Source organism: Pimephales promelas, chromosome 11 (assembly GCF_988280905.1).
Source record: "Pimephales promelas chromosome 11, fPimPro1.hap1.1, whole genome shotgun sequence".
Classification (NCBI taxonomy): Eukaryota; Metazoa; Chordata; class Actinopteri; order Cypriniformes; family Leuciscidae; genus Pimephales; species Pimephales promelas.
The window spans coordinates 9,215,283-9,227,650 of NC_142779.1; the positions used below are offsets into that span (position 1 = coordinate 9,215,283).

Sequence of the window (12,368 nt, forward strand, 5' to 3'; positions counted from 1 at the left end):
AAACCCACACATTTAGTTTCCAGCTTTAGACCAAGATCCATCATAAACGAATACACAGTATCAACAAAACAGACCCACACAAACCTTGATCCTGAGTCCAGACTCATTGTGTGCGTGAGATTTGGACAGTTTTCTTATGATCTCGACTCCAGTCACAGGGGCAGAGTTACCGGTAGGAGCAGGACGACTACATACTCCCTCTAACAGCATTGTATGTTCACTTACAGTGCCTAAAATGCACATAAATAACACAAAATATAGATAAAGTATAAGGTTAAAAATAAGCTCTTTAAGATTTCAGATTTGATATAATTACCCGCATCAAACTCAAACTCGGCTCCATCAGCGCTGGTGTCACTCTGCAGGGCAGCACCACTATCCGGCGCCTGTGTCTGATCAGGCTCGATGGGGTCTGGCTCTTTGGGCTTAGGAAGCTGATTGGGACGCGGCAAACCAACCGCCTTAAAGCCCTGAGTGACAACAATGAATTTCATCCACTGACGCGCAAGTGCCACCATACCTTTCCTCAGGGTGACCAGAGCAGGCAGTCCATCATTCTAAAAAGATAAAGATGCATACACAATAAAAGATTAGCAAGGAATAATTAACGACAGACAGTTCAAAATAATATCAGTAAAATAAATGATTATTCTGCTTAAGCTGCAGTTGCCACTTATTATTGCAATGCATTTTTCATGTTATCTAGCTTTAAAAAATAAAGCCAGGACATCACTGCTAATACAATCTGGAAGAACATGGGTGGGTCAAGTAATTTCAGACTTTCCAGCAGTCAATAAACCTGGAAGCCTTGAAATGAGCATCAACCAATCAGAATCAAGAATTCAACAATGCATTAGTTTAAGAACATTTAATTCATATGCAAATGTGCCTTGCAGGCATAAAGACTTACCATGGTGGCCTCTTCTATAATGCTGTAATCGGCCTGCTGCAGGTAGCGATGTAGAATATTGCACAGTAAGCAGGACGGGTTCTCGTGAAGATATCGGGCTCGCTTTGTGACGCGGTTATACTTGCTGCGAAATGGAATGTGAATACTCTTTTTCTATTGGATTGAAGCACACATAAACATGCACGTAAAAATTAGGCTGTTTAAGTCCAAAACTCTGCTGATTGAATGGTGGGTTTCTAACAGTGCAAGTATTAACATGTCTGACCTCAAGGGCCTCAGTCATAATGCAGCCCATGACGGCGCACACACGTAGTGTGGCTTCCATGTCCAGTTTCTGCAGTGAGGATTTCAGCTGGTCAATGGGAACCAACCACGCACCGACCGCAGGGGTCGCAGTACTCAGGAGATTCAGCTGCCTGCAGACACATTCAACAACATAGACCTCATTAGCCATACAAACATCCATGATTTCCTTTGAACCGAATCAAAGACTCAGCCAAATATACACTTAGGGCTAGAAATGGGGGGAGGTTTGAGTCCAGGGAGGGAATTTCTAGTTCAAAATGGAGATCCTTTCCTTTTATCGACATAACAGCCCTATGCAAATGACAAAGATAAATTAAATATAGTGGGATTTTCTGCATCTATCTATAGTTTAAAATATAAAATATGTCCCCAACTAATTCAAATTTAACACAATTAAAATTGTGTGTACATCTTATTTAAGATTATTACATTTTATTGCTTATATATCTGACATCAGTGGCTTCTGGTTAAAAAAATATTTGATGTATTTTTTAATAATATTTATATATTATAATTTATATACTATTTAATTAATTATTATTATTAATATTATTTTATATTTATATATATATATTTTTTTATATATATATATATATATATATATATGAAGAGTTCAGATGCAAAAGCCTCTAAATGCCATTTGAAATTTTCTTCTTTAATGATGATTTTTATCAAACTTGTATATTTAAGTTCAGTAATTTCACTTAAATGGCAATGATAATTACCTATTAATTGTTATTTAAGTGAAATTAATGAAATAAAATATACAAGTTTGATAAAAATCATCATTAAAGAAGAAAATTTCAAATGGCATTTAGAGGCTTTTGCATCTGAACTCTTCATATATATATATATATATATATATATATATATATATATACACCTATATATACACAAACACACACACACACACACACACACACATTATAATACATATGTACCTGGACATGGCGGGAGCTTGAGATCGAATGTTGGTTGGCGCAGCAAAGCTGAACCAGATCTCCTTTATAGTCAGCTTCATACTGCTGGAGTCAGGAGGCGGAGGCAAGAGGGGCAGGTCCTTTTTCAGATCATCTGACTCCACTCCCTCATCCTGCACAGACAAACGTGAGTGAGAAATGATGTGAGAAACAAAGACCAAAGGAAAACCAACAAGATCTTAAATGGCCATTAACTATTCAGTGAACAACATATGAGAACCTGTTCGTCAGAGTCTGAATTGTTGTTGGGTTCAGAGGTAGGGCTCTGTCCATCATTGGGCAGGTTATCATCAGATACATCAGTGCTGTAGCCACTTCCTGTCTGAGAACCACTAGAACCGTTTGATTTCGAGACTCCAATCCTGACGCCGTTGTCGGCCTCCCCCATCACCCCAAAAGCACTGTAGAGCACGGCCCCTGACTGCCGCCCACCTGAAGAAGATCCAGACATGCATTTCTTACTCCTGAAATACACATTTTTAAAGCTACACTGTGTGATTTTTACCCCCATCTAGTGGTGAAAAGGTATATGACCATCAAGGGAATATTAGTTTCTGTTCCTCTCAATTCTGATTTCGTTTTAACTCCTACGGTGGCCAATGTAGTCCAAGATTAATATGGCTTCCAGTTCGACCTCGTCCATGAGTGTTAACTCAAACGTAAACGCTAAAGGCGAGCTTGAATTAACGTGTATGTCCCTCTTTGGCTAATGTACTTTCAAAATGGAGGGGCAACATGGCGGCCGACATTACCCTTATGTATTTTCAATGGCATATTATACACTCACGAGAATACTTTATTACTTGAACGAAGTAACTATACATTAATGAACACATATATTTTTGAAAGAACGAAGTGTTTTTAGTTAAGAATAAACTAAAAGAGTTACACAGTGTAGCTTTAATGCTTTCTGAAATTCACATGTGTATAATACCTTTGACAGTGAGGTTCTCAATCCCACACTCAAACATAATCCAACCCCATTTCTCAGGACTGGCCCCAGAGCGGGCATGGTCAGGGGTGTGTTCTGGGACGTGCTCAGTAGAGATGGAGGGCTCAGTCTCATCCACTAAAACAAAGTCATCAGTTTCTTCCAAACTGAAGAGAACTTTAGACTTCTTGAAAGGAATGGCAGTGATGGCACAAGCTCCAAGGTCTGTTAAAAACATGTATAGAACAAACTTAGCTCCAATTCCAAAAGGTATTCAATAAACAAAATGCACACACAAAAAAATTATTTCTGTCATAGATTATTATTGATAATATTGAGTAATTTGATCAAATATTCTAATTTTATTTAAATATTCTAATACATATTAGAATAACTTCTAATAAATGGAAAATCCATGCGATAGGAGAGACAATGTCATTTATAACGTTGTCATGCAAAATGATTTGACTGCAGAATGCAGCAACTGACCAATCAAGAGTATTCTCAAGAGACGTGCAATAAATATAGCATATATGGGTATAAATTTGAGTGTGTGTGTGTGTGTGTGTACCTGATGAGTCCAGGCCACGGAGTTGGCTGTGTATGCGATGTATGTTGAGTTTGGCTGCGATCTCCTTGCCTTTCTCGATCCCAGCATTAGAGCGGAGAGAACCGCTGGACTGAGGTGCCATCTTAGACGCAGACGAGTACTTCTCCATCATAGCAGAGGGCTTTTCTGTGTCCTCCACTATACCCCTACACATCACACATTACCAGTCAGAGCAGTATAAACTGTCAAAATGATATGGGTATGTGTGATATATATACATTATTTATATGAGAAATATAATATTCTGACAAACATTTGCAGTTACCTATTCATGCGCAGCTGAGTAGCAATCCGGTCAAAACACAAGGCCACGAGAGAGACATGTGTGACACTCTTATTGGAGGGTGAACCTTCTTCTACGGAGGCCTGGAGTACACAAAGATTCACCTGCAAAAAAACATGCACACGTATTTACGTCGACAATTTTTACATGACAAGCTTTCTCCCATTCACACACACAGACACCACAAACAGGTACCTTTGGGACCGTGACATTAGCCTGCAAACCCTTTATCTTCACATTGTCAGGCTTGATCGACAGATCGGTTTGTCCATGCGGTGTGCTCAGAGACCCAGGGGTGGTTCCCTCTGTCTTAGATATTTTGTGCTCTGCTTTCGCTGTGCTCTGGAAAACGCAACATTCATCATGATCACGTTAAAGACAGAGTGCGCCGTCACGTCTCTATGTTGGTATTGATCACTTACAGACTCAGAGACAGTGGATTTACTGATCTGATACACTTCATTAAGCACTTTCCCATGCAGGTCATCCAGGATTGATGCAGGGTGGCGAATACTGGCAAAGTGAACCATGGACTCAATGTACCTGGACAGAACAACAAAGATGATTTCACAAACCATGTGGCATTTATAAAAACCCCATTAAATCACTTGATGAGAACATTTTTCTTTCCTGTGAGTTATTTCCTATGTTAGCAAAACATACTGAAGGGCTTGTTTGTTCCTTTTCTAAACAGCCAATAGGCTTTAGGCATATCACAGCCATGATTTGGATGCAAGTCAGACGCAGTTGGTATTAGAAGGGACAGTCTCATTCCAGAGAGCATTTGTTTGGACAAAAATCTGTGTAGTGCATGATTAGTCATCCATTTTCAAGAAACAACACAAAAAATGTATTTCTTCCACATTATTCATGATAATACTAACTAATTTGTTGTTCATAAAAATGCAGTCTATCTCTTTGGTTATTTAATATTATCATAATCAGACTGAACTAAAAAACATAATTTTGGTATGATGGGGTCTTTAAGCACAAGGTGGGCTATAATGTCTGACCTGTCTAATGCTTCAGCTACTAAAGGAGTCAGGACCACATTGACCGCCCCTTTGACCTCTACGATGGCGGTGGTTCTCGTCTGGGCAAGAGGCTGATCAACGGTCCAGTCCTCTGTCATTGTGTCCTCATCAGTGTTGTCCATCGCCCGCTTGTCAAGGGGTGTGTAAGGTGTGCTGCAGATACATGCACACAAAATGCATGCTTGTAATTATGTTGCATGATACTGAAATAACCACTGTTGATTTGATATGTATCGTATTACCTATTTATATCGCCCATGATCTGAACTCCTCTGTCCAATAGAGAACTGGCAGACAAACCGGCCTTCACCATCTATAAAAGGACAAACAAACAACATGCTTAGACATGGGTGACTTTTACAAAGAACTTAAACAGGTCATTTTACCCCAAAGTTACTCACTGCATGAAGAAAATTATTATGTAATTATGTATTATGTAATTATCAAATTATATACTGTTCATTCTGTAAATGAACATTCTGTAATGTCTTTATTTAAATATTTATATTTAAAGAAAATGATGCCAATAACATTATTTCACAACCACATTATTTCACAATAAAAATAATAATTTACAAATTATATACACAGCACAATAAATGTATATATTTATATATTAATTTAAGGACAGGGCTTCTTTTTTAAAACATTTATATTTATAAAATATAGTTAAACATATTAATAAATTACTGTTCATTTGGGAGGGGTTGCTAAATTGTCAGAAAATACAAATATAATTATTTTATTTGTGCAAATAATATTTGTTCCGGATATTGGTAATGACATTTCTTCTTAAAAAAGCACCACTGCATAAATAATATTTTACAATGAAGGAAAAACTTGTAAAAACTATTTACCTTAAAAGAAGGGGTGGACAACTGGTCAAAGGAGGCGGAGCTCTCCTCACTTGTAGGCGTGTCAAGGTCAAGAGGCCGATGCAGTGATGACTTAGATGTTCTCTTATTGGTTGGCTGCTTAGCAGTCCAGTTTGACACATGATAATGTGCAAGGTAAGATTGGTAACAAGCCATTAAATGTGGCTGTGTTGTCAGAAGGCCAGTGTCCGCCTTCTCGGTTTCAACAGATCCCTCCTCCTCCAATCCAAGTGCAGAGACAAATGAGGCTTGGGAGGTATGGCTAGGTATCGGGGGTGGGCGGCTCTCAGCGATCGACAGAGGTCCTTCCACACTGTGGTATATGGAGGTGCGGCTGTGTTCTGTGTGGGGCTGACCCTGTTGTCGTCTTCTGCGTTTCCTCCCTGGATAGGTACCTGGACCTTCATCGCTACTGATTGGCTCGAACTCCTCATTGGCGCTAAAGTACGCTTCACTGTCAGCCACAGACATGGAGGAGTCGACTGAGCGATATTGATGGAATGTGCTGGAATCAGCTGACGGAGTGAAAGGAAATGCTCCGTAGCTTCTTCTCTGCCTTGGCGAGTCTAAAACGTTTTCGTCGCTACGGGAAACCTCGCTACTAAACTGCACACCAGTAGGAGGCGTGGCTTTCTCTGCGAAGACAGCAGCCGATAGGCTCTTGGTGCTCCCAAGGCGAGCCGATTGGACCGAGGACTGGCGCTTTAAAGGAGAGCGCAGCGGAGAGCGTAATGGTGGACCCTCAGGGATTGGACCATCAGTGGTTACATGCATTAACCTGAAAACACACACACTGTAAAATACACATACAAACAAACACGTAGTGGGAATCGAGAACCCGTTTTTATTCAGAACCAGTTTTATTTTGCAAAGAGCTAACAGTCTGATTTCCTTTTGAGTTGGTTCTTTTAAATGAGTTAGTCAACAACTAATTAATCATTGGTTATTATCACCAAGACATCCAATGTTTATCAGTGTACACAACCATTCAAAAGGTTATCAAGTTGAATAATTAAGCTATTTTTCATATGAAATAAGTTGCTTATTAGAGCCCAATTCCAACTCATTGTAAAAATGTGAGAAAAGTTTAAAACTAGGAATAAGCCAAATTCCCATTGCAAGACATAAACTCACAATTGAGATGTAAAGACGTTATGAAGCTGGAATTGTTTCATACGATACAGAAGCACTGTCTGACTCACTCAATAGAAGGGGAGGGACTCTCTCGTTCTCCACCTAACAGAGGTAGGGCAGCACTGGAGGAAGAGTTTTCCTCAGAGGAAGAGGCAGAGCTGTGAGAGCGCAGAGGTACGTGAAGACTAAGGTGCTGGCCACGTTTCTCCAAGTCCACCATCGGAGCGGGAGAACACACATCTCTTCGCATAGCGACACCTTTAGCTGCAAGTAAACCAATAAAGTAAGTAAGTATTATTAACATGACACCCAATCGGCATCATCATAGCCACACAAAAAAAAGAATATACCATCCGGAAGTTTAGGCGTTTCCTTAGTGACGATCCAATCTCCTGGATGTAATAATGACTGTCCATAGGACAAGTCACTCTCTGCACAGACGTTGGAGAAAGCCGAGCTTGATGAGGGTGTGATTTCCTCCAAACGGAAGAAGTCCAGGCCACCAACCGAGCCGCCGAAAAAACGGCATCCACCAAGACAACCACAGCGATTCCGGCTTCGCTTATATTTCTCCTCCGGCCAAAGGAACCAAAGTCTAAGACACACATAACAACATGGTAAATGTGCTTGCCTGCACATTAAGCAATAGACCAAATACAATAAAAGATATGCTTGAACCTTTTTGTTTTCATGTCATGAAGCTCCAGGAACTGCCTCTGGACCTCATATTTGGCTGGATGGTCGGCGGCTAAAGCCACGTCAGCCGTCATGAGGTTAAAGTTCACTGAACCGGCTTCAAGCCAATGAGAGCGCCGAAGGAGGGGCGGAGGGAGGCCAAGCCGTGCAACTTCCTGTTGCTCGATGTACTGAGCGATAACTACGTCTTGCAGAACGGCACTGATGCCTTCGCCGACAGCAGCTGTGTGCAGATTACACGTGGCCAACCGCAAGGCTCCGGTCTGATGGGCATACAGACAGAACAGTTATTTTAAATTGCAAAAAGATAGAACAGTTAATTTAAATTGGTTAAATAAATGCAGCCTTGTTGATCATAAGAGGATTCTTTCAAAAACACAAACTTAATCACTAACCTTAATATTGGCTGCACATCCGTGTTCAACAATGAACACCTGGGCTCCATCAACTGTCAGTCGAGTCATGGTGTACTTCAGATCCTCGGATGTGCGACAGGGACCAGGCAAGGCTGCATTCTACACATACAGACCGTGTAAAAATGATGTGATTATGACAACTCAGGGATGTGTGTGAGCTTTTCTTTAATACCTTGGCATCACAGACTCTACGATCAACTCCATGTTGGCAGGTGACAGATGGTTTTGGCTGTTCAAGCTGGAACTCTCGGGACAGTACATGAAACACAAAGCTCTCGCCCCATTCCAGAAGAGATGCACACTGCAACAAACACAACCAGTGATTAACACTAAACTGTGATTAATGCGGTCACTAGACTAAAATAATAATTCTTGAATTAGCTCTCTTTTAGTGGTACACTTAGCAGCTTTTAAAGGGGGAAATATGTGAAGGTTCACAATTTGTTTTGATTACCTTTATAGATAAATCCATAATATTAATGACAAATTTATTTTTATTGCTACAACAGGCTCAAATGCCAGATGCATGGCAAATAATAATAATAAAAAAAAAACATTGTACTTTTTACAACATTATAATAACTATAAAAGATCTTTTGGTTTGATACATCATATAAAATGTTAAACTGATGTTAAAAGAACATTTGAAGAGTTCAGATGCAAAAGCCTCTAAATGCCATTTGAAATTTTCTTCTTTAATGATGATTTTTATCAAACTTGTAAATTTAAGTTCAGTAATTTCACTTAAATAAGTCATTTAAGTGAAATTACTGAACTTAAATATACAAAAAAATCATCATTAAAGAAGAAAATTTCAAATGGCATTTAGAGGCTTTTGCATCTGAACTCTTCATTTCTTATTACAATATTATCAATGCTGAAAAAGTATCAATGTTGTGCTGATCAATGTTTTTGTGGAAACTGAATTTTTAAAACAGCATTTATTTGATCTTTTGTAACATTATAATTGTCTTTACAGTCACTTTTGATCAATATAACGTGACCTTTCTGATTAAAAGCATTAATTATTATTAATTTTTTTATCTTACTTTTGAATGGTAGAGTATAAGGTGTGAATAAAAAAATGTCTTTGTGTGGCACTGTGTTGACGTGTCACTCAGTGTGTACAAACGAACAGGAAGCAAGCAGCAATACAAATAAATGTTCAAACATTCTTTTCTGTGGTTTTTCACGTCGGTTTTTTAACAAAATTCCAACCTTCACATTCTTGCTTTTAAATTCTCTGGCCCACATGCCAGTTTTATTTCTATTATAAGTGTAACTTCTGTGAACATTTTCATTCAATCAAACACAAAGAGGGACACGTCGAGAAAAATCTTTGTATGAGGTGATTATGCCACAGATATTGCTAGAAATATTCCTTTACAAATGTCAAGCATCCCTTTTGTAGCGTCAAAATGAATGGTTGAGTCACCTGTGGCACACTAACTCTTCCCGTAAGAGCTCCAGCCTGAACGTCGATGAGCCAAGCATATTCGAGTGTGTCACTGCCCGCCGGTAAGCCCTCCCCTGAGAACATGGCGTGGGCTCTCATCTGCAACCCTGAGAGGCTCAGATGCCCATCTCGCAACACAGCATCAACCGTAGGCCGCTAAACACTCAGAAGGGAATAAATTACCCAATTCAGAAACATGACAACTTTAAATACCAGCACCTGAGAGAATATGGATGGGGTTACTTCCTCCCCACTCCCACCTGATAGTTATCGCTGACAAACACATGTAGAGGCGAGAGAACAAGCTGTAGCATGGTCTCCTTATAACCCTTCTTCATCTCAAAACACAGACGCTCCAGGAAGCCCGTAGGACCCTCTGGGCCGTCACTGCTACAGTGCTGCAGACAAGAGTACAAACAAGATTTACAAGCACACTTGGGATGCCTAAAGGAAATATCAGTGCCTGCAAGGCATCAAAACAATAGTCACACAATCATAAATATGCTAATTTAACAATGATGTCATCACTGATGTCTGGGACACTGGCTTCTATGAATGTAGTCACTGGTCTCCTCTGAAGCGGTACTGACCGTTGGAAGGCGTCCATGGACCTTGTGCAGATTGACGAGTACGGTGATGTCCCAGGGCCGTAAGGAGAGAGGATGTGGGGCGTCTTTAGAACGGCTCTCCTCCAGGCCAACTCTGGTCCAACCAGATGATGAAGAGCAGGAGCTCAGCACAGGGCTGGACAGAGACTCCTCAAAGTCCGTGTACATGTCATCCTCTCCAAAATAGTTTTCCTGCACATTTCAGTCATCAACAATTATTTTAAATGTATATGCCAGCCAAATATGATTTTAAAAAGTCATTATTTACTCACCCTAATTTCTATCTGTCATTATGAACTGTCACTATATTAAAAAGAATTAGCATTTTGTGTTTCACAGAGGAAAATAACAGGGATTTTATAGAACATGAGTTTGAATAAATAGAAGTCAGTGGTTTTAGTGGTTTTAGTGATTAGACACATCTGGACAGTTTAAAGTCACAATGAAATCTTATTTTTAACGGAATATTTTAAAATGATTTATCCATGCACATCATTACTTAAATACAATCATGTGCCCTCATAATCTTTAATCAAATTAACTTCCCCTCCCTCTTGCAGTGACATCTCTTCTCTAATGATGCGTTTACTGGCGAGAGGCCGGGACAATCCGTCTCTCACATGACATTAGGAATAGCATTGATTCTTCATGAAGCTGGGATTTGTGTCACAAAAGTCTCTATTTCTGTTTCATGGTGACTTCGAGTACATATGTATAGATGTGTACCTTGATGGACACCAGCGCCCTGAGGAGAGGACCATAAAGGGTGATATGGGAGTCTGGGCTCAGCTCCATCTCCACATGTAACCTGTCAGGTGGCAGCAAGCTGGGGTCAGAGGAGATTCGAGGTGGAGGAGGCACAGGTGGAGCGAGCTCTGGCGGGCGCAGTGCTGACAGCATGGACTCCTCTATTTCTGATACTGCACAAAAACGTAATATTAGGTGTAAACGCAAGTCAAACAAGTCAAAAATGTTGACACTTAACTGAACTGATTCATTTAATCGTTTGAAATGAGACTGTCTGACCAAGTATTTTGCTTAAATGCTTGATTTTTTTTTACAACGTTTACAAAAATAACATTTAAGTGATTGTTTTTTTTAGTGCTGTGAACTTTTTATTTATTGTGAATTAACAATTAGAGATCTTTAAAAATATAACAACTAATTTCATAAACTGACTAACATTATATATAATACAATATTGACAAACCAAAAATGTAATTTATTTATGCTTTTACATGGCGTATAACTGTATATAAATAAGTAATAGTAACAAGTTAAAACATTTGGTATCAATATTCTATGTAAGAATCTTATGTTTTATGTAAGGACATGCATGTCTCAATTACTGAGATGATCACGTGTAATATTTATATTCTTCTGAAGATGATAGGATAAAAAAAAAGTAGCCAGACGCAGCTTGGGCAACATATGGGTCTCACATATTGACCGATGGGCCCCAAATTAAATGTCCAGCATAAATACAGTTTAAAAACCATCCTTCTATGCACTTTATGATGTTGGTAAATAAATGTGTTTTAACCATATTTTGGCATCTAAACAGTAAGCTTTTGCATGACTTATTGGTATTATTCAAACACCTACATGATTGTTTGAGCTGCTGGTCAGATTTCTGAGGGTAGATGGGATGCCAAGTATAGTCTATAATGAGCAGGAAGTTCGGCACACTCCAGCAGTCCACCCAACCAGCCCTGGAAACAAACACACACACACACACACACACACACACACACAACAGAAGAGTCAAAGGGCAGCCAGCGCAAGCAAGAATGCAGCAGAAAAGAAGAGGGACAGAAATAGAGCAATGGTGCTCTTTAACTCACGCTTGAGTCATGTTCCTCCAGCGAGGTTTGCTGTTTTTGGGAGGTGCTCCTTGCCCCTCTGTTGGCATATTGTTTTCTGGAGGGGTCTTGTAATGCTGGTAATCCTTAGTAAGGGTGAGTAGCGGGTACCGGCTGGGGTTACAGTCAGGCAGACACAAGCGCATGTCTGTGTCCTCAGCCTGTATGGGAGTTCAGTGTCATTAGGAGTGGATTTAGGTAAAAGGCTGATGTTTTAATGTCAGGCTGTAATGCTTGATCACACATCATTCAGCACAGCAGACAAGT

General features: G+C 39.7%; 1 protein-coding gene across 17 annotated transcripts in view; it reads right to left on the bottom strand.

Moving 5' to 3' along the window:
- Positions 1-12,368, bottom strand: part of bltp1 (bridge-like lipid transfer protein family member 1) — a 51,897-nt gene that overhangs the window by 27,128 nt on the left and 12,401 nt on the right. For all 17 annotated transcript variants that reach the window (XM_089116917.1, XM_089116916.1, XM_089116915.1 and 14 more), the window contains exons 17-41: positions 12,084-12,262; positions 11,845-11,951; positions 10,966-11,159; positions 10,222-10,431; positions 9,892-10,029; positions 9,611-9,787; positions 8,348-8,476; positions 8,155-8,274; positions 7,742-8,022; positions 7,414-7,658; positions 7,132-7,327; positions 5,912-6,707; positions 5,297-5,367; positions 5,034-5,207; positions 4,443-4,563; positions 4,216-4,362; positions 4,003-4,124; positions 3,699-3,883; positions 3,131-3,352; positions 2,417-2,628; positions 2,158-2,309; positions 1,176-1,326; positions 911-1,063; positions 317-557; positions 85-230 (exon numbers count right to left, since the gene is read on the bottom strand). In XM_089116917.1, coding sequence (XP_088973043.1) covers positions 85-230; positions 317-557; positions 911-1,063; positions 1,176-1,326; positions 2,158-2,309; positions 2,417-2,628; positions 3,131-3,352; positions 3,699-3,883; positions 4,003-4,124; positions 4,216-4,362; positions 4,443-4,563; positions 5,034-5,207; positions 5,297-5,367; positions 5,912-6,707; positions 7,132-7,327; positions 7,414-7,658; positions 7,742-8,022; positions 8,155-8,274; positions 8,348-8,476; positions 9,611-9,787; positions 9,892-10,029; positions 10,222-10,431; positions 10,966-11,159; positions 11,845-11,951; positions 12,084-12,262 — 4,869 coding nt within the window. The remainder of the gene's footprint in view (positions 1-84; positions 231-316; positions 558-910; positions 1,064-1,175; positions 1,327-2,157; positions 2,310-2,416; positions 2,629-3,130; positions 3,353-3,698; positions 3,884-4,002; positions 4,125-4,215; positions 4,363-4,442; positions 4,564-5,033; positions 5,208-5,296; positions 5,368-5,911; positions 6,708-7,131; positions 7,328-7,413; positions 7,659-7,741; positions 8,023-8,154; positions 8,275-8,347; positions 8,477-9,610; positions 9,788-9,891; positions 10,030-10,221; positions 10,432-10,965; positions 11,160-11,844; positions 11,952-12,083; positions 12,263-12,368) is intronic.